Source organism: Molossus molossus, unplaced genomic scaffold (genome assembly GCF_014108415.1).
Source record: "Molossus molossus isolate mMolMol1 unplaced genomic scaffold, mMolMol1.p scaffold_m16_p_4, whole genome shotgun sequence".
In the NCBI taxonomy this organism is placed as follows: domain Eukaryota; kingdom Metazoa; phylum Chordata; class Mammalia; order Chiroptera; family Molossidae; genus Molossus; species Molossus molossus.
The window spans coordinates 95,581,026-95,608,697 of NW_023425377.1; the positions used below are offsets into that span (position 1 = coordinate 95,581,026).

Here is a 27,672-nt window from a genome sequence, read left to right on the forward strand (position 1 = left end):
GACTGAATAATGCTATCTTCTTATACGACATAACTAAATGTTGTATGCCAGAGAGGTGAACAATTTTACTGGAAAAATCTTGATTACTGTCTCTGGAAATAAAATTTGGGTTGTTTTTAACCTGAAGGGCTCTTATTCAAAGGTGAACCTCAAAAACTCACTTGAATTTCATAGGAGGTTCTCATTAAAACTGAATTTTAATATTAGCCATTAGTATTGGTTTAAAATTTTAAGTATTTATGAGTTATCATGATAAATATTAGGAAACCCTATATGAAAATAATTCTTTCCAAAATTAGAAGAGAGAAACTAAGACTATATGGAATGTAAAATTTAGAAGCAATGTGATCATGATTTCATAAATAACCATTTCGACATCTATTCAAAATGTACAGAGTATTTTGCACATATATATCATTTGTATTTTCATAAGACACTCTTGAATATATTAAATGAGTGTATATAATGAATGGTTGCATTATTCAACAAACATTTATTGAAGATATCCTCTGCATTTGGAATGAGGGATGCAAAGAAAGGTAAGAAAAGTTGTGTCTCCACCCTATGAACTCGTTGTTTAGAAGGGAAGAAAAAAAGGTACACATATATTACTACAAAAGTCTCAGTGATAATCAATGAGGTCTAAGGGCATGGGATTATCTCTTTAGAAAATTTTTTTTCTTTATTGATTTTGAGAGAGAGAGAGGACGGGAGAGGAAGAGAGAGATGGAAACATTGATGAGAGAGAACATCAACTGGCTGCCTCTTGCATGCCCCACACTGGGGATCTGGCCCACAACCTGGTCATGTGCCCTAACTGGGAATCAAACTGGCAACTTCTTGGTGCATGGGTCGATACTCAATCACTGAGCCACATAGGCCGGGCATGGGATGATCTCTGAAGAGTTCACGTATGGGTAGCATTTGGCTGATTTAGATTCATTCATTTATTTGTTCAATACATTTTCTCGAGTGTCTAATGTTTACTGAACAGGCACTAGTGTAAATCCAAGACAGTAATGTTAAGTAAATCAGGTAAGACCCCATTAAGGTGAATATTCATGATGTACTTATAGAAATAAATGCATCATTATGATAATTGCATATACTATGAATGAAAAGAATATGATGTTATTTTTCTATATTACAAAAAGAGATCATTTAGATTGGGAGATAATGGAAGGCCTTCAAGGAATAGAGTTTACCTGGCAAAAAGTGGGGTCAAAGTACATTTCAAGAAAAAAAACCACTATTTACTTCCTCACTCTTTCAATACTTAAGACAAAATTTTAGTAGCCTAAAGTTAGTAATAGAATTAAACTTTGTCTAGACTATGAGTATTTTATCATATGATGAACCTGGAGGCACTTATTTCTAGTGGCATTTATGTAGGAAACGGATGTTTTCAGCCATGAAAAACATTAAGAAATTAACATAAATTTATATTTTTAGAAAATTAGTAATGGTTATTGTAAAGTAAAAATATGATTGTTGGTATGGTCAACACTAATTCTTATATAGAAGTAGGACTAATAAGTTTTCATATCCCTCCCTTCTCTCAATGAATACTAAACTCAAGTAGGAACTGCTGGTAGTATCATTTATATATACAATGATTTTTCTTAAATCCCAGAAGGATGACATTCATAATTCAGAAAGTAGCTTGAATAGTAAGCAGAACCAACAGATAGCAGTAGGAAATATGGAGGACATCATTAATTCAATTCACCTGATACTAATTAATATATTTTTTCATTCAAAAGGATATCTCGTCTTCAAAAATTTCCCTTCAATGCAGAGGGGTCAGTTTCTTAGAAAAGACAATTTAGCTGTGTTACATAAAAATGAGTTAGAAAATAATTTAAGTATTAACTCCTTTTCAAACAGCTCCCACTTAATATCAAAGTGGCATGGTAGAATCCTTCTTAGAATTTTGCCCTTGCATTGCTTTGGGATGAGGAAAGGTCAGGGAAGTCTTCTTCCAGGAGATTACACCAGGCTGAGAGTCATTGTACCTTAAGATTGAATAAGACAAAAAATATGGTGGTGGAGAGAGTTGTCCAAGTAGGGAAACAAAACGTGTAAAGGCCCAAGGGGATGGAAAGAAGCTTTTTACTTGTGCGAAAGTACTAAGTTAAGGCCCGAATTCTCCAGTGTAGAGAGGGGAGGAGGAATTCTCCAGTGTAGAGAGAGGAAAAGGTGGGCCTGGAGAAGCTTGAAAGAGCATTGGACTTTGCAGCTCATGAAGGATTTAGACTTTTATGCTAAAACAAATGGGAAGCCACCAAAACTGTAATCAAGAGGGGAGGTTAATGGTTGGAATTTTTACTATAGCCTGGCATTTTATACTTTCCATTGGTGTCGTTATTTTCTTAAAAATGAAAATTACAGTCCAGTCCGTGTGGCTCAGTGGACTGAGCATTGTCCTACGCACCAAGAGGTCACTGATTCGATTCCCAGTCAGGCACAGGCCCGTGATCCGGGCTCGATCCACAGTGGGGGGTGTGCAGGAGGCAGCTGATTGATGTTTCTCTCTCATCAAAGTTTCTCTCTCTTTCATTTCCTCTCTCTCTAAACTCAATAAAAACATATTTAAAAATAAATAAATAAAAATGAAAACTACATTTGAATAAGTATCAGGACTACAACACGCTCATTTTATCATTTAAACTCTCTTCATAATTGATATAAATCAGTGAAAAGTCCAATTAATTCAGCAATGTTCAAAACTGTTTCAGCATTACCAAAATAGCCATTTATTCCATAATGCATTTATTTTGCCATTGATTTTTTTACTTAGATTTGTGGAGAAATATTAACTTTTTGATACTTTGATGCCTCTAGCAAGAAATAATAATGTTTATTTGAACTTAACTATAAACATTTCAAGACTCTTAAGATAGGATTATTATTTTATAGATCCATAAAAGAATTCATTTATATGCTTATTAATCATTTTAAATATGCATGACTATAAACTCTACATGTGATTATCTTTGAATACAGATGTGAAAGTGAAATCTCAGATGTTGATTTTAGCTGCTGAATTGAAAAGACAGAAACAGTTTTGTAGGAATAAAATTATGACATGAATTCAACATGCTTTTGATTTTACATTTCTTTAAATCTTGTGGCCTTATTTTCACTATTTTTGTTTAGTTATTGACTTTGAAAGATAACATTGATTAGGCACTAAAATGTATTGTTACTTTTTTCTGAGAGAAATATCCTCTGGGTTTGAGAATTGTATTTTACCAAATAGGACTCATTGTGGAATATTAGAAAACATGGAAGTTAATTATTTCATTTTTTTCTTAGGTCATAACATCAGTAAATTTACATTTATAGTATTAATATTTATTAAATGATTGTTTCTTTATTTTTGTCAGGTTATTACCATTGGAAAACATGTTAAAGGGTACCACTACATCATTGCAAATCTGGTAAGTGAATTAATTAATACTTATTATTTTAATGAAGATTCTTATTAATTATAAAATTTTGAACTGCCAGCATATATCAGTGATATTTATAAAAATATATTTTGATTATATTGATTGATTAGGACAATATATTTCTGAATTTATATTTAGATTTACTTTCCATTTTAAATTTTTAATCAATTTCCTATTACAAATGATGTAAGAAATTATAGAACAATATTTGACAAGCTTTATAAATTGTCTTATGGGAAAATTTTCAAAAACATAAAATTTAGTTGTCCAAATTTCCCCTTGTTTCTTATTGTCACTGTATTATATAAACTTTATCCTTTGCCCATTTCTTTAAAGTTTTTAGCACATGTAATATTTGAGATAAATGCCAATTTGTGAGAATGGCTTAGTAAAAATTATATCTGGATATATTCAAATATTGATATGTCACATATTATTTATTTATTATTTACTACTTACTGTATAAGCAACAAGATGAAAGTTGGATTTCTATAACTGATCATTTTTTCATTAAGATTCTTGTCAAAGATATACTGAATGTACAAGTGCTTAATTGTATCTTCATAAGTATACAGAATCAATTTTGAATTATTGGATATTTTTTTCAAAATAGCGTTTAGATCAGCAATAAAATGAGTGTAAAACTTAATTGTTACAAAGAATTGTATTGTTTAAATAAGTATGATTCTGTGTGATGGAGGACGTTGCCCCTCCCCAATCTCAGGAAAAAAGATGAGAAAAAGTGGGTCAGAGGAAGAGAAAGATAGAGTATTCTAAATAGCATAAGAGAACTCAAAAAGTTTCAAATTTTTACAAATGCAGATTTATTTCCTAGTTTCTGGAATATCAGATTGTTACATCAGAAGGCATTTCTAATAGTGATGGCAAGAGAGAAGAGAAAATAAATTACACCCTTACAACTGATAAATGTTGTTTCCACTACAAGGTGGCACCAGTAATTTAAAATATTAAATCTTAAATTCAACCCTACATGCTATTGGGAAAAATTACTTATTCAAGGTAAGTTTCTGTTTGGCAATGAAATGGCGAACTACTGCAAACATTCATTACAATTTACCCTTATCATCTGATAGTATAGGTTTTAAATCATTCCCTGCCAGAGAAGCAAGAGTTAAAATAGATTAGCTCTGTCTTAGGCCTCTTCAGAACCAAATCCCGTGCAGGAAACATCCTGGGCGCTCAGTCCCCTGTGTGAATCGTGCCATTTGATGAACAACACAGAGCCACGCTGAAAGCTGCGATCTTTAAAAACGTCCAGATGGAGAAGATTTTATTGGAACATTGAAAAATAATGACAGAAGGTGGTCCGTCAATTTGAGAGTTGATAGCTGATGCTATGAAAAAGGAAAAAAGTGTCTGAGTGACCAAAGTAAAAGGATTTTAACAAGAAAGAGAGAAAAAGAAAGTCCATGCTGCTATGATGCTTCTAGGAAGATATCTACCTAATATTTTCTCTAAATTTCAGTTTTGCTTTTCCTGATCTGAATATTGGTATCCTTGCTATGTGGAGTTTCTTACGAATCAGTAAATTCAAAGAATGTGTAGTGAGCCCCAGTTTCTGAGAATTTAGAGAACACTTGAAAATTTCACTGACGTTTAACATCGAGAATGTCCTCCAAATTTGAAGGGCTTCTCGTCTTCTAAACTTTTGATTGGGGATGCCCTTTTTTCTCTGTCGTGTCTGATGAGTGTTAAAGTAGGTGGTTATACAACAGAAAAATCCTCAGATGTTTTGGTTCATTTCCTCAAAAATTGTCGAATGCTTGATTAGGCTCCCAAAACACAGGCTGTATGATTACATTCCTGATACAGCATTTAAAAGGATAACTTGTGCATAAAGTGATGAAGATGTGGTCATAAGGGGATCCGCTTCTCATTTCTTCAACTCTTCTGATATTGACAAAAGGCACTGCTATCCACCCCCCACTATCCACCTAACAGTAAAGCACACTCACTGAGCCTCTATCATGCACATAGAAGTTTCAGGTGTCTTATTGTGAAATAACCAAGTATAACCAGGCATTTGAGAAAAAGACTTTGCCATGAAGAATATAAAATGGTTTGTGTGTAGGAACCTGTAAGAGACTGGGACATTTAATCTAAGGATTTCAATGTCTGCTATAAGCATTTAAGGACGGAATAGTAAAATCAGGGGAAGGAATTATAAAACAAAAACAAAAACATTCAAAATGAAGTTGTCATGCCATTGCAGAGATAAATAGATTTCAAAGATTTCTGGTTGGTGGGAGGAGGGCAAGAGTATGAAGCAGGTCACATACAAAAGTCATTAGAAATGATAAAGTGGCATTTTTCTTTAGAAACAATGAAAGTCTGTGGAACAAGGCCTTCGGTTTAGGAGGGTTCTGACTTAAAATTCTGTGCCCAGCCTAAATACTAAAATGTTAGAGAAAAATACAGGTATTTTCAGACATTCAGCATGTCAAAAAGTTTACCTCCAGTGTGTCTCAGGAAATTGTTGACTCTATAAGAAGAAAGGAGTAAAAGATGAGAAAAAAGTGATCAAGGAAACAGGATAACTACTCAGCAAAGCTGAGAGGCACACTGGGGTCACAGCTGCAGAGCAGAGGGAAAGGAACCATTTCAGATTCTAGCATCAAAGTCTCCTGGAAATTCAACACTTGGAACAAAATCAAATAGATTCCCTGATATGTTTAATTAAAAAAAAAAAAAAACTTTACTCAAAAATGAGACAAGTTTCCATGGATCAAAAAATGAGGATAGGTGTATAGAAAGCAATGTTAGTAAACAAAAAAAACAAAAAAAATAACGAAGTGATTATTAGCATTAGAATAAAATATTCTTGCCCTGGCTGGTTTGCTAAGTGGTTAGAGCATTGGCCTGCAGACCAAGGAGTCCCAGGTTCAGTTCTGGCCAAGGGCACATACCTCAGTTGAGGTTCGTCTCTGGCCCCAGTTGGGGTTGTGTGGGAGGCACCAACCGATGAGTCTCTTTCATATCGATGTTTCTCTCTCTCTCTATCTCTCTCTCTCTCTGTCTGTCTCTCCCTCCCACTCTGACTGAAGATCAATGTAAAAATATCTTCAGGTGAGGATTTTAAAAAAAGAATGAATTATTCTTCAAGAAGGAAAATGTAATACTAGAACATTATTTGGTTTTGCTCTGAATAACAGAATTATAAATATGAAAGTAGTGAACATTAAAGTGGATGAGGAGGTAAATGATTTGGTTATGTAAACAAATTACATACTCATCTAGCATAAGCAGAAACTCAACAAAAATATCTAAAGGGAACAAATTAAGAAATATGCAAAAATGTGTAGGTAAATACATAAAAAATATTATTGAAATTGTTTTGAAGGAGCTTAACTGGAGCATGGGTTCAGCAGAGCATAAAATCTCTGGGGTTTGTTATATACCTTTTTGTACTACTTGCACTATTTTGATAAAAATAAAAACAAAATTATGAGGCAATAACAAAGGAATTATTTTTCTACACATAAATAATATTAAAATATATTTTTAATGCAAAACCAAAACAAGTTTCTCCTATATTTTGGATTCAGGTTATATTCAATCCTTATGCACTATAATAAGGAATAAACGTGTAAGGTTAAAATGTTTATAATTGTGATTTACTAAATTTGTCAGTTCATCTTTGAGAGAATGCATCTTCAAACTGAGACATAAATTATGATAGCATGATATTTGAAATCAATGAAAACACCATATGATGATTAATAAGGACTGAATTCACTCTAACAATGCAAGAGAAATTGATTTTTTCATTTAATGTATTATAACAAGAATTAAATTCCATGGTTACTGTGAAAATATTTAACTGTTCTCAGAAAACAACTAGACATTTAGTAACTTACATTCTCATTTAAAAGATGTTGCCCTGGCTGGTTTGGCTCAGCAGCTAGAGTGTCCACTAGAGAACCAAAGGTTCGAGGGTTTGATTCCGGGTCAAAGGCACTTGGGTTTCAGGTTCAATCCCTGGCCCTAGTCAGGGTCCTGCAGGAAGCAACTAATTGATGTTTTTCTCTCTCTCTCTTTCTCTTTCCCTCCCTCCTTCCCACCCTATCTAAAAATCAATAGAAAAATATCTCCTCGGGTTAGGATTAACCCCCCAAAAATGTTTATAACACCCAAGAGAATGAACAAAATCATAGGAATAGTTTGTTCACAGTGTTAGAGCTCTTGGAGAAGTAACTCATTATTAAGTATCTGTAACCACTTGGGGCTGCTTTGTGGTAAATTTAATAAATAAAATTCAATCCTTATCCATGAAATGGAGAACTTTGATGGACGTACAACCAGGAAACAATAATTGGTGAAGGACCCACTATGATGCCAAGGTGCTGCAAGGTGCTGGTGAAGAATTTTGGCTGCTAAGTACACAAAACAATTACTATAGGCTTTTTATCTCTTATATGTTCTTTGAGATTTGTAAAATCACAATGCATAGAGCAATTTTGTAAATGTCAAGTTCTGTTGGACATAAATGTGTTTTCTGTCTAGGGATTTACTGATGGAGACCTACTAAAAATTCAATTTGGAGGTGCAAATGTCTCTGGATTTCAGATAGTGGACTATGATGATTCCCTGGTATCTAAGTTTATAGAAAGATGGTCAACACTGGAAGAAAAAGAATATCCTGGAGCACATACAACTACAATTAAGGTAAGCATCCACCTGCCAATATCTACATCAACATCGATATCTAACTGCTGGCTAGTAGCCTATTCTCTGGGGCATTTTAGGAAGAAGATAAAAATATCAATTGGTTTTAGTAATTAAAAAACAAATGTAGTACATTATGCAATCAGACAAAGAACCTTTGAATGCTAAGTGCAATTCACTGCTCTGATAGAAGTACTATCCAGACTGATCTTTTATTTTCCATGCGGGTGGACACATGAAGGTCTTTTTTTTTTTATCCTCACCCGAGGATATTTTTCCATTTTTTGTACAGATAGAGTGGGAGGGAGAGAGAGGAAGGGAGAGAGAGAGAGAGAAACATCGACGTGAAAGGGACACATCGAGTGGCTGCCACCCGCACGACCAACCAGGGCCGGGGACAAACCACAACCGAAGTACATGCCCTTAGCGGGAACCGAACCCGGGTCTCTCCGGACCACAGGCCGACGCTCTAACCGCTGAGCCAAACTGGCCAGGGCCACATTAAGGTCTTTACTTACTTATTCAGTGTATTTTATTTTGTATACACGTATATGCACAGATTTACCTCCAAATACTAAGTATTTCTGCTGTTGATAGGGAGATATTTTTCTGCTGTTGGTCACCTTATTGAGAGTAGAGGTAACAGAAAACCTGGCAGAGTGTGGGGCGATGAGTGAATGGCATGAAATGATGTTCATTCTTTATGACACTAGACTTAATGAACATTAAGAAGCAAAAGTCACAAAACACATACAAATGTATAGACGTAGTTTACTTCTTTGTGTATATCATAAAGCAGATTATGTATGAAACAGTCAGAGACAGTTATTTCAGTTGCTCTCACAGTTATGTTTCTACATCACAGAGACATTTTGTGTTTTTCTGCATATCATGGGAAAGAAAGACAGATACTGATCTTTGGCTTTAAGTTTGTGTCTGGCTATGAGACTGGTTCTAGATAAGGATTCGAAGCTTTGAAGTTCTCGACATTTGGGTGTGTAAATGGGTCCTATCAATTTCAAGTCAAATTCAGAAAAGCATCCCATAGGATGTTAAAATAACCCCAAGTTAATTTTTTCTCATAACAAGGTGACTTCTTGTCTGGTGACTTTGAGGTTCAGTATGCATACTGTTTACACCAGTATCGTGGGCTTGTGGGACTACTGTCACCTAACAGGCTGCTGGAAAGGCCAGTGGGCACCTGGTTTCCCAGTGGTGTCAGTGTATGTCTCTACCTGAGCTCAGTGGAGGTCTGACCGCTGACCCAGGTGTGCGGAACTGCAGGCTTCTGTCCATTCAGAGATGGTGCCACTTAAGTTCTCTGATGAAGAGAGCATGTGGCGTTCACCCTCAAATGGAACTAAAGTGCTCCTTTTGAATACGCTATTAGTCATCTTGTTGCCTCCCACTGCTGCCTGCTGAGAGGAGAATGAAAACAAAATGAGATTTTTTTTTTTCCTTGTGGAAGTCCTATCATTATTAAAGTTCCTGTGTCATGCATGAAAATGCAAAGCGATTTGGAGGCAGGAGAGATCTTGGCAACACGTTGTTAACAGTTTTGCCAAAACCCAGCTCTAGATTTCACTTTGTTGAGAGCCCGCCTGGTGACCTTTCTTTGCTCCCTTCCTGCTGTAGCTTTTCTCTCCCTTAGTGGCTCCCTCTTGGGTGCTCCTGCCAAATGTCAGAGAGCTCCTGATGCTCCTTCATTGTGGGGAGCAGCATAGAGCATAGGCTTCGAAGTTTAAAAACTCTGGCCCTGATTCGGTGTTGCACCTTCAGCTCAGCATTCTTGTTTCCACAATGCAGTAGTGGTTGTTGATTCCCAGGTTGCCGTGAAGACTAAACAATATTCACAATGATGTAGCACAGCTTTAGAAAAGGAGGTGCCAATGGGAGACACCAGTTATATGGCTTTTGAAGCTTGATCAAAATTACAGAAAATCTATGGGGAGAATATGGCTTTGGGTGGGAGTTCATCCTAACACAGACACATATTGTTCATGTACCAGAGGACCGTCTATCTATCATCCATCTATCTATCTATCTATCTATCTATCTATCTATCTATCTATCTATCATCTATCTATCTATCATCTATCTATCTATCATCTATCATCTATCTATCATCTTCTATCATCTATCATCTATCTATATTCCATAATTGAATGGAAGAGACATTAAGCAAATATAATAACCATGCAGTAAAATACAGCAGCCTTTGCATATGATTGGGCCAGAACAGGATTGGGGAGCGATGTTAAGGAGGGCTTTCTGAGCAGGACTTTGCATGTGATTGAGCAGAAGGAAATGCATGGGAGGCATTTAGGAAAGTGTAACATATATAGGGAGACTCAAAGTGATGCAACAACGTGACAGGTCCAGGGAGACTCAACGTGTAGCCTTGCAAACTATTTCTCCAGCAGTCTTTCCATCTCGGCTGATGACAACTCGATCTTTTCAGCTGTTATGTCAACCAAAATCTTGAAAATGTCCTTGACTCTTCTCTTTTCCCAGCAACTCGCATCCAACATCTGGAAATCCTATCAGCTCTGGTTCACTTCTTACGACTGCTTCTGTGACCTCCCTAAATCTAACCACCACTGTCTCTCTGCCAGGATGATTGCAGTGATCTCCTACACTGGTTTCCCTTCTTCCACACTTGCCCCTCTTTATCCCATGTGTGTGGTCCTTTGAAAACATAGATTAGAAGATGTCCTTGTTCTGCTCCAAGCCCTCCAATGGCCTTGTGTTTCACCTTAGGAGGCACCAGTGCCTCCCATTGGCCGACAACACCCTACATCCTCTGTCTCCTGGTCACACATGCCCTTCTCTCTTGGTGTTCCCCTCCTTGCTCACTCTGCTTCAGCCACATGGATCTTTTTACTGTTCCTTAAAAACAAAAGCCACCTTCCCACTTTTAAGATCTTTGCTCTATTTCCTCTCTGAACTCTTCTCCCCTCCAATATCTCCATGGCAAGGCCTCCTGGACTCTATAGGTCTTTGTTCAAATGCCATCTTCTCAAGGAGGCCGATGGCAGGCTCTCTGTTTGAAATTGCAGTATCTGCATCTGTAAGGGTATGTCCCATGGCCTTTTCTCCGTTCCGTTCCCCCCCCCCCATTATTTCCGTTTAGAGTACTGTATTCTAATTAATCTATGTATTTCATTGGTTGTGGTCTCTCTTCTCTTGAAAGTAAGTGCCATGGGAGCAGGGATTCTCTTGTTGTTGTTGTTTGTTCACTGATGGCTCCCAAGCTCCTGGAATAAGGCCTGGCCCATCGTAGCTGTCTAATAAAGGCTTTCTGAATGGATAAATACGAGGAAGCAAAGGCACTGTGCTAGTTCTGATTAGAAGCTCCTAAGTTCCGGATGTGAGAAAAGGCTTCTCAGAAGAAGTAATATTGAATTTGAGACTTGAAGGAGACGTAGAAATTAGGAGAACGGGTCAGTGGCTCTGCAGAGAGGAAATAGCTATGTAAAGTCCCCAGTGCAAGGAAGATATAAATATTTCCATAAGGCTGAAGGTTGAACAGAGGTGTTTTAAGGTAATTCTCAGAGCTAAATCTTTAGAAATAGGCAGGATCCATATCTTGTGTGCCTAAGGAATTTTTTGTGTGTTATTCTGACAGCCACAGGGAACTACTGGAGGTGAGTGATGATCATGGTTTTGATACAAGATGATGATTGGGCCCGCCCTGGTGACAGTAGACTGCAGGGAGAGCAGGTGATGGCAGGGGAGTAAGATATTGCAAACAACCTAGGCAACAGATGATAGTTGTATGAATTGCGGTTACAGCATAAGGGTGGTGGGATTCAAATACATTTGTTGCATTTGCCAATCCTTTCCACTTTTTACTTTGTAAAATAAATAATAATTGTAAAAAGCATAACCATTCATGAATGACATATTGGTATAAATTCAGTTGGGAGGTATTTGTGGATTAAAAACAGGAATCCAAAAGGCGGTCTGCATCACTTGTTACCTTATTGGCCCCGGATCTCAGTCAGAGGTTTGCACAGAGTAAGCACATAATGAATGTTTGTTGCAATGAAGAGTAATGACATGAAAAATATAAACACTTTGAAAATATCAAATCACTGAGAAAGAAACAATAGGTAATTATCGCTATAAAATTTGATTTAAATTTCTACCCGAGCATTTGTTATCTTCCTTTCTTCAGCCACGGCAGGAACATAACACGATTTCACTTGATGAAATGTAAAATGACTGAGTAATCAGACCTGAGCCATCATGGCACCTGAATTTCAATGAATCAATTAAAATGGGCATTTTACCTACCTTAATTTTTTTTTTTCAAAACAGAGGAAGATGATAAAGATGATTTAACACTGTCTCAAACATAATTTAGAGATATTTTTGTTTTTAGATAGATTTTCAGTGTTTTTGGTGTCTTTGACAACTCACGAGCTATAACTATACATCTTACCTTTTCATACCAACAACTTATACCATAGTTAGACTTTTGTGTCTGCCTTGTCTTACTGATGTTGAATTTAACAATAGTGCGTGACTGATACTGTGTGGCATTTAAATAATAGCTTTGCCACAGAAATCTCATTTTACTCAAGGAACATCTTTAGAGCACAGACTCAAACTTTCTTAATTGCTGTCCTCAGAGAGTTATTAGACCTGTCTGAAAATAGTCGAGTAATTAGTGTCGTGTATGAAATAGTACCCTGGTGGCCTAACAGAATTAATTCTGCTTCTTGAATGTTTTAACTGATCAAAACAATAACTGACACTTTGGAATCCCCTACTTCTGATATTAACCCATTTGCTACACAAGAACCTAGAGGCTTGACATGCTTAGTTCCTTATATTTTGTGGTTTAAATATGTGTATGTGACTGAAATAAACCTATAAATTAATAATTTGATCTTGATAAAAGTACATATCTTATAATAAAACATAATTTTTTAATTAAAATTTTTTTATTCTTCAATTAGAGTTTACTTTCAGTATTATTTTATATTGGTTTTGGGTGTACAGCATAGTGGTTAGACAATCATTTACTTTACAAAGGGTTCCCCCATATTTCCAGTACCCACCTGGCATCATAAATAGTTAATGCAATATGATTGACTATATCCCCTATGCTGTACCTTACATCCCCACAACTATTTTGTAACTAACAATTTGTATTTCTAAATCCTTTAACCTCTTTCTCAGTCCCCGAACCCCCCTCCCCTCTGGCAATCACCAGTCTGCTCTCAATTTTTAAAAACTGCTGCATTATTTTAATATATATGTATATATTACACCATTAAAAATAAAAAATACATTATTATTTGTAATTATACAGGATATCTAGGTTCATCTCATTTAAACATTTCTGTATATCTAAAAGGAATTATTATAGTTGATCACTATGATTTCTCCCAAATCTCTAATACCATGGTGATTTAAAGAGCTAATTTAAGCACACAATAAAATATATACTAGCATTTATAATTTTTGTTGAATCTACAAAACGCCTAATGGTTCCTCTGTCTCTCAGATCGCAGTGGCTTGCAGGTAGTCATCTCTGAATTCCAGCTTCAAAATCAAATCCTAACTCATCCTGGGAAATATTCATTTTCTTTTTCATGGATTAGAAAAAATGAGGAACCTGCCCTTTGATTTTGTTTGTTTTTTTATCCTCACCCGAGGACATTTTTGCATTTATCTTCAGATAGAGTGGGAAGGAGAGAGGGAGGACGAGAGAGAGAAAAACATTGATGTGAGAGAGACACATTGACTGGTTGCCACCCACACCACACGACCCCGACCAGGACCAGGGACAAACTGCAACTGAGGTATGTAAGTGCCCTTAACGGGAACTGAACCCAGGACCCTCTGGTCTGCGGGCTGACGCTCTAACCACTGAGCCAAACCGGCCAGGGTGAGGAACCTGCCCTTTGTAAGAAGAGTTCCAGGAAGAGGGGAGAGTCAGGGGGAGGAATTTATGAAACTAACAAAATGAAACATCTGCTTCTAAATTCTTTACCTACCTCTGGGTGAATCAAAACCAGACAATGTGTTGATTTGAGTATCTTTTATCTTGACAAATCTGATTAGTTTTATCTGAAAATTTGAATTCTTAAATGAATCAAAAGTTTAAGGATATAAAAGTCTTGGTCCATAGCAAGATTTTCATTCAGGGTCAATAGCCAACTGGCAAAAATATGTTATTTTTAATGTATTCTTTTTACATGAAGAGCCTTGGGTGACAAAGATCACAGTAGGTTAAAAATTGTTTGTATTATTTATAGAGAATAATAAAAAATGTTAATGTTGATGTTGGTTTCTTGCCAACGAAACTGTCTTTTCACCCTTGGAAATGTGACACAGCTGGTGTGCTTACTAAAGATGTTCAGTATTTTTATTTTTTAATTAAGAGTTTATTTTTTAGAGCAGTTTTATGTTCCCGGCAAAATTAAGCAAAACATACAGAGATTTTCCATATACCCTCTACTCCCATACATTCATGGCCTCTTCCAATATCAAACTTCACTCACCAGAGTATAGATTTATTAGAATTGATAGATCTGCATTGGCACATCATAATTACCCAAAGTCCATTTTACATTATGATTCACTCTAGGTGTTGTACATTCTATGGGTTTGAACTAATTACATGCTTCCATCATTATAGTTTTATATACAGAGTATTTTCACTGCTCTAAAAATCCTCTATTCTTCCTATTAATCACTCCTTCCACCCCATCTCTAAGTAACCACTGACCTTTTAACTGTCTCCATAGTTTGCCTTTTCCAGAATGTCAGATAGATGGAATCAGATAGTATGTAGCCTTTTCAGATTAGTTTTTTCACTTAGTATAGCCATTCAAAGTTCCTTCCGGTATTGTCATGGCTTGGTAGCTCATTTCTTCTGAGCACGAAATATTTTTTTATTGTTTGTGTGCACCACAATTTAATTACTCATTCACCTACTGAAGGACATCTTGGTTGCCTCCAAGTTTTGACAATTGTGAATAAAGCTGCTATGAACATCTGCATGCTGGTTTGTGAGTAGACATATGGTTTCAACTCCTTTGGGTAAATACCAACCGGTGCAGTTGCTGGATCATATGGTTAGAGGATGTTTAGTTTTGTAAGAAACTGCCAAAGTGTCTCCCAAAGTGGTTATATCATTTTACATTTCCACTGGCCATGAATGAGAGTTCCTGCTGTTCCACTAATGTTGAGTTTTTATGAAGATTTTGTGATTTTTTTTTTGAAGTTTCAAAAGGCACATTCAAAAGGCTTTAACAGGAAATTAGAGATGACCTTATCACTGACAGCTCTTTTCCAGAGGGTAAACTGCAGTTGAACTTGAAATTAAGCCAAGTGAATAATTTTTACTTTACCATGTATTTACTACTATTCTTTATCCTGTGGCTCTAGCTGATTCTTGGAAATGGCCAAGAATCTTAAAACTTTCTAAAATGTTTCTTATAGGTTTACTTATTTTTCCTAGAGCTCAGCATTGTTGACCCTGTTGATAATTTTGTAAAATGAAGAAATTGAGAATTATATTGTGTAAGATCATCTAAGGAAATATTCAGCGTATAATACTTTTATTTAAAATAATTGATATTTTAAAAATGACTAAGAGAAGTTTACTGCGCCATAAAACTTTTAACACCTCAAAGTATGTTATTTGAAACTCTATTTTTATGGAAAGTAATTAGTGTTAAAGAGATTTTAAAAATGGTAATTAGTTTGGACAATGATAAGCAAAGTTAAACCTCAATGTAACTGCAGGATTTCTCAGTGCCTTTAATACACCAATGTGAGAATGATTTTCTGAACTTATTGGATCACAGACTTGTAGATCAGGAGAGTGGTTTTCAAAACACTGTAAAAACAAGCTAGTTTTATATCAGGATAGATAGTAATAAAAGGAAGGCAAAATGCTGCTCAATAACTTTTATTTTTAGCATATTTTACAACTCACCCAGCTTCTTGTTTCCCATAACTTTACTCATTTGATGTATAAACATCAAACAAGCGGACCAGTCATCCCCGTGTGCCTGCGACTGAGGAGATTCCTGGGACTCTAGACTTTCTTTTCTAAAACTATGACAGTCACAGTCAACCAAGGACAGCTGGTCACCCTCCTGACTCCAGAAACACAGAGATCTGGATTCAGAGTTCACCTTCATCACATAGTTTTGTGACCATTAGCAAACATAAGTTGCTAGCTGGAAATTTTCACTATGAGATTGGAATAAAATGATTTGTTGCATAGGATTTTTTCAAAAAAGTGTTTATTAGGAAACTATCCAGCATTGGCTTGGCACAGAGAGACGTAAACTAGGTCAACATGAATTTTTTCTCTTTTCCTTACCTTCTTTTCCAACACTCCTTTGACACAGAAGAGGCATTGCTGTCCTTGTTTCATTGATAGGAAACCTTGGACACTGGTACTTAAATTAATCTGCCTAAGGAACAGAACAGTAAATGATAAACTCAGGGCTTGAGCCCTATCTTCTGATGCTATGTGCAATGCTTTCTCAAGTACACTCAACTCATTTTCAAGTGCCAAGGAAAATTTGGAAAGCAGACATTCATAGGAAATTTTGCAACAGTTCATAATAGCTAAAATCTAATATTTTTTTTCTATTTAGCATCATGCAGGTAACATATATTTAGGAATAGGTGCTCTCATTATAATGACCTGTAAAATTTTATATTTTAGCCTATTTATTCTTTTTGTATGTTCATTAAATTCTAAAGTTACTATTTTGTTTCCTCTTCTTTTGGTTGTCAGAATATTGTTTTCTGGTATCACTGACTGCAGGGATGTATTACTGAATGATAGCTGATGACTACTGGGCATAACAAACATATATAAAATGCATATTTAATTTTATTTTAGAATAATAAGTATTACTAAATGTACATTTAGAATGGAATACAAAGCGCATTTGGACACTAACCATAAAAAATTTTTGCCACATCTCTTCTAAAGCCTAGATATGATGTGATTGCGATAAAACACTGCAAATCATAATGGACCCCCACTGAAAATAAATTTCCAGCCCTGGCTGGTTTGGTTCAGGAATTAGAGTGTCGGCCCACAAACCAGAGAGTCCGAGGTTCGATTCCTGCTAAGGGTACGAACCTCGGTTGCAGTTTTTCCCTGGCCCTGGTTGGGGTCGTGTGGGTGGCAACTGCTCAATGTGTCTCTCTCAGGTCGATGTTTCTCTCTCTCCCTTCCTCCCTCTCTTCCTCCTGCTCTATCTAAAGATAAATGGAGAAATATCCTCAGGTGAGGATAAAAAAAAAAAGAAGAAAAGAAATTTCCAACTCAACTGAGGGATTTCACAGGACATACACATCAGAGCAGCGATGATGCATTTGTTTTCAAAGAAAGAGATAGCTACACTGCCATTATATCCCCTTCAAATCAATTTATATCGGGTTTTGTGAATGGTAGACTAAAGCTGAAATATTTAACTATCCAATCAAAATGTGAACATATTTGTTTAGAAAAAGAAATGAGCCACAAATGAAAAACATAAACAAAATGGATCTCTGGATACAGAGGCTGTTGATTTTCTCCTGGCCCAGAATTGAGTTTCTATGATTGTGACTTTTAATTTAAAATGATAATAGGCTTGAGAGTTGATTAGATTTGGACTTATGAAAAAGGTTGAAAGGATTTTTCTTCTTAGTTTGCTTATGCTCTGAATCATAATTATAACATGCCGCATGGAATTGCTGTAAACAGTTTTAGTTCATTCAAACTAATCTTATTTTTAATGCAGTTTACCAACATTTATAGGCTTCTAAACATTTAGCAGATAGCTTTGCAGATTCTTCATAGTAATGTGAGCAAGTTCACTCAATGGAGATTTTAGCTTTTAACTATTATCATAATTTTTCATGCAAATAGCAATACTTATTTAAAATATTCAACTTAAGTTGTTTATTACTCAGTGACCCAGCCTTTATTGTGAGCATTGCATTGGCAATGAACTGTGCTGTATAAGAAAGCAACTTAATTTGTTTTCTTTTTTCTCATCTAAAGGAATAGAAACAAATATATAAGTAAGGCAGATAAATTCTGATAGCTATCTCTTATTTTTCCAAGAAGTCTTTTCTTAGGTAGATATGATTAAGAACAATACTCTTAAGCCCAGCTGGTATGGCTCAGTTGGTTGAGCGTTGACCTATGCACTAAGAAGTCACCAGTTTGATTCCCAGTCAGGGCACATACAGGGTTGCAGACTCATTCCCCAGCAGGGGGCGTGCAGGAGGCAGCCAACTGATGTTTCTATCTCTCCCTCTCTCTCTTAAAAAAATAAAAATAAATAAAACATATTAGAAAAAAATAAATAATATGAAGCTCTTAATACAATACAGAGTTTTTTTCCTAAATGGTACATGAATATTATAGAATAAATACTTGGAAAATAAATATAATAGTGTATATATCCTCTCTATTATTAAACAATTTTTGTTTTTATTTTCTTTCCCTTTTGTGTTGAAGGGATATAAACTTTTCTAAAAATTACTCTCATTTTTTGTAGAAAAATATTTTTTAATTAGTTGTAATAATCTTTTCACTTAATGTATAATTAGTATTATTCATGTTGTTAAATAATCTTTATTAGTATCCCTTTTAAATGGCTGCATAATACTTCCTCAAGGCTGAAAGCACAGTTTTTAAACATCCCTTTACTGTCATAAATTGTTTCTTATTTTTACATTGTACAAATAATACTGAAATCGTTTTCTTTATATAAAAATTCTTTGTATTTGAGAATATTTTTCTTAGGATAGATTCTCCAAAATTACATTTTAAATCTAGAATGATAAATTGCCTAAATGAATCTGAAACATACTATATTTTGCTAATTTTTTGCACACATAGTTTGAAGAAAAGGGCTACAGATTTCAGAATAAAACCAGTAATGGGTTTTATTTAGATCTGTTTAGTTCAGATATCTGTAGGACACTCCAATATGGCTATCCAAGAGACAATGTAGATATGTAAAGAAGGACTCACTTAGAGGTCTACAATGACATTGCTTAACTAGCACATAAGAAAAAATTCCACTAGGAAAATTTAGAGGTAAATAAGAATATCTTCTTATATTTAGCAGTACTCAGTCACAGTGCATATGGCCATCAAATCATTTTCTCTCTCTTTTTCCTTCCTACTAACTTTCCTATTAAATTTGATTCACTCACATGATAAAATGAAAGCAATTCAAGTAAACAAATTAATGCAGATTAAATGAAGTATAACTTAACACTATAATTTTTAGCATTAAAAAATGGAGGCATGAAAATGTTTGGATACACCCTGGCCGGTTTTGCTCAGTGGTTAGAGCGTCAGCCCGCAAACCAGAGTGTCCTGAGTTCGGTTCCCACTAAGGGCACGTGCCTTGGTTGTAGTTCATCCCCGGCCCTGGTTGGGGTCGTATGGGTGAGAGCCAGTCAATGTGTCTCGCTAATCTCGATGTTTCTCTCTGTCTCTCTTCCACCCTCTCTCCCTCCCTCTCTATCTGAAGATAAGTGCAAAAATGTCCTCGGGTGAGGATAAAAAAAAAATGTTTGGATGTAGACAAATAATATATGAATTCACGTATATGTGAAATCTAAAGAACAAAATAAACAAAACTGAAACAAAGTCATAGACACAGAGAATACATTGATGGTTGTCAGAAGGGAGGGGATTTGGGGGACATGTTGTAAAAGGTGAAGCAATTAAGAAGTACAAATCAGTAGTTGCAAAATAGTCATGGGGATGTAAAATACAGCATAGAAAATATAGTCAATAATGTTGTAACTATGTATGGTTCTAGTTGGGTACTGGAAATATCAGGGGAAACACTTTGTAAAGTATATGATCATCTAACCACTATACTGTACACCTGAAACTAATACAAAATAATATTGGATGTAAATTGTGATTGAAAAATAAAATTAAAAAGAAATTTTGGATGCATGCAGGGATAATTCACACCACATAAACTATTTTCACATTTCCCATATTTTAATCTCTCATATTAAACAAAAAACAAAAACAAAAAAACAAGACAGACATCTATTCACCATCAGACCAATTCATAACACTATAATAGGTTTATTGTGTTTATCTGTCCATATATCTTTTCACTAGACCGGGAGAAAATGTGAGTCCCATAAAGACAGGGTCCCTGAATTTCCTTTCCTTTCCTTTTCCTTCCTTCCTTCTTCCTTTATTCCTTCCTAAGTCTCTTCAATGTGTCCAGCCTGCCCTTCCCTAGAGTAAATATTCTAGTAGGGAAGAGAAATGAAGACAAATGAAGAATATATGAAAAAAATACTCCACTACTAGTTGAGACTATGAAAAGAATAAACAAGATCACATGCAGGAGAGTAACTGGAAGTGGGCTGGGCAGGAAGAGTATCACTGATGTGATGTTTGAGCATATGGATACAATTTAGAGCCATGGACTAAATGAGATCATTTAAAGACAGCAAGGAAGATTGATGTGGAAGGACAGATTTAGACACTCCTCTTAAATTTAAATTTTCTTATGAAGGAGAGATCCAAGATGGTACAGAGTAGGTGGATGTTACAGTCACCTCCTCCCAGGACCGAACTGGAATTACAACAAAAATATAAAGTAATCAATTTGAATAACCAACTAAAGAAAAGCTGATAAGAAGTCTTATAAGTTATGAGGATTTACAGAAGAAGCCACATTGAGACTGGTAGAAAGGGTGGAGACATGAAAAGGGCAGTGTCTCAGATATTGGAGGAATATCTCAGCTGTAGAGTTTCTCCCTGAGAAGTGTGGGTCTCAAACCCAAGCTGAGCTCCCCAGCGCAGAGCACCAGAGCTGGGAAGAGATGCCCACATAATACCTGGCTGTAAAAATCAGGGAAGATTCTGTCCATCAAAGATAGACATGAGTCTGCTAGAGATACAGGTGCCCTCTTAAAGGGCCAAAACACAAAATCATGTTTGCAGCCACTCACTCTGGGCTCCAGCAGAGGGAGGACCAAGTGGACTAGAACTGGGTGACAAGAGACTGGGGAGAAAGCTGAAGGGACAGCCAGCAGGATACCTGTGCTGAGGCAGTCTTCCACATGACAGACACCATCTTTTTTGGGTGGAGCAGTCCCCTCCATATGGCATCAGCCTGGGGAAAGGCAATAGCTCTACCCTCTGAACTTCCTGTAGCCCCACCCAGCAGAGTTTGCAGCCTGCTGAGGAATCAGCTGCCTGGGCAGGTGTGTAGAAGTCGAGGCAGACTCAGGGAGTGCCAAATGACTGAGTTCTGTGGCTTTGAGGCAAGGGGGCCATTACCCCACACTTTCCCATGAACCTGACCAGTGCCACCTTCCCCTCATGGGAGATCTGCTAGCCCCACTTTCCAGGCTGCCAGAGGCCTCACCCTCCCTACTCCTGGTGGCTCTGCCCTGCTGAAGTCTGAGCATAATATGGAACAGAGCGAGTTGTGTGGGTTTGGGACAAGGGCCACACCCCGAATTCTAACCAGCACCTCCCCCTCATAGGAGATCTGCTAGCCCCATCCTCCCAACTCCAGGAAGCCCTGCCCTGCAGAGATCAGGCTCCTGGATAAATCTGGGACAGACTGAATTGTGTAGACCTAGAACAGGGGTCATTTTTGCCTCGTCTGCTTAAGCAGTTCAGAGCCCTCCCTTCACATGGCCAAATCTCCATCTCTTTGGGCCTGGTAAACTTTGCTGGCCTCATGTTGTCAATATCCCCACCACAAAGGGGTGTGGGCAGCCAGCAGGCAGCTACATTTGGTATATCCTGGGACATTTGCTGTGTAGCCTCAGTCCCAGCACTACATTCAGTTTGAACCTGTTATCAATCTGGTGAACACCAATCGCCCCTACCTGGTGACTCACTAAGAACCTACCTCATGCAACTTGAGTGCCACTTTTTCAGTGACGGAACCTAACAAGCAGCTATCAGGTGGAGGCAGGCAAAGGCAGATTTTGAGGTGCCTTGGAACTATAGCTGACCTGCCTCTGGGCCCAATGCTGGAAAATATATTCTTGGTGTGCAGCTTGGTCCTTGCCATGCGCACCCCGGCCCAGCAGAGGCAGCCACAAACAGTGATAACTTTGTAGTTCCAAACAGTGCCAGGACCAATCATAGGCAGTGTCTGACACTGGCCTGAAATAGAGTCCCTCCCTAGAGGCCACAAGACCAACACAATCAGTGGCCTCCCTTAGACAACATCAGAGCAGGATCCATTTAGCTTCACAAGTGGTATATGCAAAGGGAAATCTCAACAGGCACTAGACCCTGCTAAGGTGAATTTTGCTTCATGTGGTCAGCACCTGCACAGCAATCCTACACTGAGATACAAGTTTATCCTCACAGTCAGCCTGAGGGTCAACTCTACCCATGAGCAGGCCAATAGAAATCAAGATAGTTACAACAGGAGGACTCACATAACCCACACAAGGGACATTCCTGGAACACGTAGCTCAGTTGATCAAGAGACTATGCCACTGGGTCCTACAGGACACCTACTACGTTAGACAACCCTACTAAGACTGAGAGACATAGCAGATCTACTAATACATAGAAACAAATACAAAGAGGAAGCCCAAATGGGGAGACAAAGAAACATGCCACAAATAAAAGAACAGGGAAAATGTCCAGAAAAAGAGTTAAATGAAATGGAGGTGAGCAATTTTCCAGAAATAGAGTTTAAAAAATGGTTATAAGGATGCTCAAGGAATTTATTGAGGACTTAAGCAAAGAGATAGCAAGCATGAAAAAAGACATAGAAACCATAAAAAAGGAACTAGTTAGAAATGAAGAGTTTAATAACTGGAATGAAGAATACATATTAGAAGGAATAAACAGTAGGTTGGATAAAGCCGAGGATCGAATCAGATATTTAGTAGACAAGGTAGTAGAAAACTCCCAATCAGAGCAGCAATAAGAAAAAAAGAATTTTAAAAAAATGGGAAAAGTTTAAGGAAGCATAACAACATCTGCACCATAGGGGTGCCAGAAGGAGAAGAGAGAGAGCTAGATATTGAGAACCTACTTAAAGAAATAATGACTGAAGTATTTCCCAACCTGGTGAAAAAGGCATACAAGTCCAGGAAGCTCAAAGGGTTTCAAACAAGATGCATCTAAAGAGTCTTATACCAAGATACACCACAATCAAAATGGCAAAGGTTAAAGACAAAGAAAGAATCTTAAAAATCACAAGAGAAAGACAGTTAGTCACCTACAAGGGAGATCCCATAAGACTGTTAGCTGATTTCTTGACAGAAACATTTAAGGCCAAAAGAAATTGAAATGAAATATTCAAAGTGATAAAAAACAAAGACCTACAACTAAGACTACTTTACCAAGCAGGGCCATCATTAAAATCAAAAGAGAAATAAAGAGCTTCCCAAACAAAAAAAAAAAACAAAAAACTAAAGGAGTTTGTTACCACCAAACCAGCATTACAAGAAATGTTAAAATGTCTTCTTTAAGAAGAGGAAGAAAACAATGGAACACAATTAAAAGAATAAAATGGCAATAAATACAGAACTATCAACAATCACTTTAAATGGCCTAAATGATCCAATTAAAAGACATAGGGTAGCTGAATGGATTAAAAAAAAAAAGACCGACATATATGCTATCTACAAGACTCATCTCAGAAAAAACGATACACACAGACTAAAAGTAAAGGGGTAGAAAGAAATATTTCGTGCAAGTTAAAAGGGGGGAAAATACCTAGGGTACCAATACTTACTAAACCTGACAAAATAGAACTTTAAAACAAAGGTTATAGTAAGAGATTAAGAAGGACACTACATAATGATAAAGAAAGCAATCCAACAGGAAGATACAATCTTTGTAAACATTTAAGCACCCAACATAGGAGTACGTAAATACATAAAGCAAATCTCGATGGAGATAAAGGAAGAGATTAAGAGTAACACAGTCATAGTAAGTTATTTTACAACCCTACTGACATCAATGGATAGATCTTCCAGACAGGAAATACACTAGGAAACAGCAACCTTACATAACATACTAGATCAGATGAATTAAATTGTTTTCTTCAGAGCATTTCACCCCAAAGAAGCAAAATATACATTCTTTTCAAGGGCACATGGAATATGTTCTAGGATAGACCACATCTTACAACAACAACAACAAAAAACAAGTCTCAGTAGATTTAAAAATATTGAAACCATATCAAGCATCTTCTCTAACCGTAATGATAGATAACTAGAAATCAATCACAAGGAAAAAAATTAAAAAAACACAAACACATGGAGTCTAAATATCATATTACTAAACAATGAATGGGTTAGCAATGAGATCAAGAAATCAAAAGATACCTTGAAACAAATGAAAAGGAGAACACAACATCCCAAAATCTATTGACACACAGAAAGTAGTCTCAAGAAGAAAATTCATAGCATTACAGGCCTACCTCAAGTAAACAATCTAACACCATGGACATACAAGTGATTGTAAGAAAATATTATGAACAACTATATGCCAACAAATGGAGCAATCTGGACAAAATGGATAAATTTCTACAAACATACAATCTTCCAAAACTGAATCAGGAAAAAGCAGAAACTCTGAATAGACAGATTACAACTAATAAAATTGAAGCAGTAATTTAAAAACTACCAATAAACACAAGTTCTGGACTGAATAGCTTCACAAGTGAATTTTAGCAAACATTCAAAGAAGAATTAACACCTATCCTTCTCAGACTATTCCAAAAATTTCAAGAGGAAGGAGACTCCCAGGTTCATTTTACAAGACCTGCGTTATTCTAGTTCCAAAACCAGAAAAAAAGACACTATGAAGAAAAAAATAATTATAGTCCATTGTCCCTGATGAACATAAATACTAAAATTTTCAACAAATTTTAGCAAACTGGATCCAGCAATACATTAAAAAGTTCATACACCATCAAGTGAGATTTATTCTGGGGATGTATACTGACACAATATCCACACATTAATGCATGTAATATGTCACATAAGCAAAATGAAAGATAAAAACCATATGGTCATATCAATAGATGCAAGGAAAGCATTTAATGAAATCCAGCACCAATTTGTGATAAAAACAAACAAACAAACAAACAAAAACACAACTCTAAGAAAAGTGGGAATAGAAGGAACATACATCAGTATAATAAAGGCCATATATGACAAACCAACACTAACATCATACTCAATGGGGGAAAAAAACTACAAACATTTCCCTTAAGATTGGGAACAAGACATGGATGTCTGCTTTCACCACTTTTATTCAACATAGTACTGGAAGTCCTAGCCACAGCAATCAGAAAAGAAGAAGAAATAAAAGGCATCCAAATTGGAAAGGAAGAAATAAACTCTCATTATATGCAGATGGCATAATACTGTATGTAGGGAGCCCTAAAGATTCCACCAAAAACTACTAGAACTGAAAAAGTAGCAGGTTACAAAATCAAAATAAATATCCAGAAATCTGTGGCATAATGATATACCAGTAATGAATTACCATAAATGGAAAGTAGAAAACAATCCCATTTATAATTGCATTTAAATAAATAAAATATTTAAGAATAAATTTAACCAAGGATATAAAAGATCTGTACTCAGAAAATTATAAGATACTGAAGAAATAAACAAGAAGATACAAATGAGTAGAAACTTATACCTTGCTCATAAATAGGAATTAACATTATTAAAATGCCCATTCTACCCAAAACAATCTATATATTCAATGGTATTCCTATCAAGATACCAAGGACATATTTCACAGAACTAGAACAAATATTCCTAAAATTAATATAGAATGACAAAAGACCCAAATAGCCACAGCAATCTTGAGACAAGAACCAAGTTGGAGGAATCATGCTATCTGATATTAAACTATACACCACAAGGCCAGAGTAATAAAAACAGCATGGTACTGGCGTAAATACAGACACATAGATTATTAAAGAGAGAAGAAATAAACCTATGTCTTTATGGTTAATTAATATTTAACAAAGGAGTAAAAAACATACAGAAGATAGTCAATGTAGTAAATGGTGTCAGGAAAACTGGACAGATATGTGCAAAAAAAAATGAAACTAGACCATTTTCTTATACCATGAACAAGAATAAACTTAAAATAGATTAAAGACTTAAATGTAGACTCAAAACCATAAGAATCCTAGAAGAAAACCTAGGCAGTAAAATATTTGACATTTTTTTTTTTTATCCTCACCCGAGGATCTTTTTCCATTTTTTGTACAGATAGAGTGGGAGGGAGAGAGAGGAAGGGAGAGAGACAGACAAACATCGACGTGAAGGGACACATCGAGTGGCTGCCACCCGCACGACCAAACAGGGCCAGGAACAAACTGCAACCGAAGTACGTGCCCTTAGCGGGAACCGAACCCGGGTCTCTCCGGACCGCAGGCTGACGCTCTAACTGCTGAGCCAAACTGGCCAGGGCTTGACATTTTTTATAGCAGTATTTTTTCTGATATATTGCCTCAGGCAAGGGAAACAAAATAAAAAATATACAAATGGGCCCTGGCTGGTTTGGCTTTGCAGTTAGAGCATTGGCCCATGAACTGGAGATACCCAGGTTTGGTTCCTGCTAGGGGCGCATACCTCGGTTGCAGTTTGTCCCCAGCCCTGGTGGGGTCGTGTGGGTGGCAACCACTAGATGTGTCTCTTTCACATAGATGTTTCTTTCTCTCTGGTGCTCCCTCTCTCCCTCCCACTCTACCTGAAGATAAATGCAAGGATGTCCTCGGGTGAGGGTAAAAAAATACACACACACACACACGTATATATATACACACACATGCACACACACACACACACACAAATGGGAATACATCAAACCAAAAAGCTTTTGCATAGCAAAGGAAACCATCAACAAAATGTAAAGACAAGCCACTGAATGGGAGAATATGTTCATGAATGATGCATCTGATAAGGGGTTAATATCCAAAAATAATGGAGAATTATACAATTCAACAACTCCCCCCAAAAACTATCCAATTAAAAAATGGGCAAAGGACATAAATAGACATTTCTCCAAAGAGGACATACGGATGACCAATAGACATGAAAAGATGTTCAACTAATCATTAGAGAAATGCAAATTAAAACCTTAATGAGATATCACCTCACACCTGTCAGAACAGCTATCACCAGTAAATCAACAAACAAGTGTTGGCAAGGATGTGAAGACAATGGTACCCTCATGCACTGTTGGTGGGAATACAGACCGGTGCATCCACTGTGGAAAGCAGTTAACTCAAAAAATTGAAAATGGAACTGCCTTATGACCCAGCAATTCCACTTCTGATAATATATCCAAAAACATCTAAAATACTTACTCAAAAGAATATATGCATCCTATATTCTCAGCAGTGTTGTTTACAATAGCCAAGATTTGGAAGCTGCCCAAGTGCCCATCAGTAGATGACTGTATAAAAAATCCATGGTACATTTACATGATAGAATACTACTCTACAAAAAAGAAGGAAATCTTACCTTTTGTGACACCATG

General features: G+C 36.4%; 1 protein-coding gene across 4 annotated transcripts in view; it reads left to right on the top strand.

The window, feature by feature from the left end:
• GRIA2 (glutamate ionotropic receptor AMPA type subunit 2) overlaps positions 1-27,672 on the top strand; it is a 141,337-nt gene that overhangs the window by 79,714 nt on the left and 33,951 nt on the right. For all 4 annotated transcript variants that reach the window (XM_036240483.1, XM_036240480.1, XM_036240482.1 and 1 more), the window contains exons 5-6: positions 3,390-3,443; positions 7,980-8,141. In XM_036240483.1, the coding sequence (XP_036096376.1) occupies positions 3,390-3,443; positions 7,980-8,141 (216 nt within the window). The remainder of the gene's footprint in view (positions 1-3,389; positions 3,444-7,979; positions 8,142-27,672) is intronic.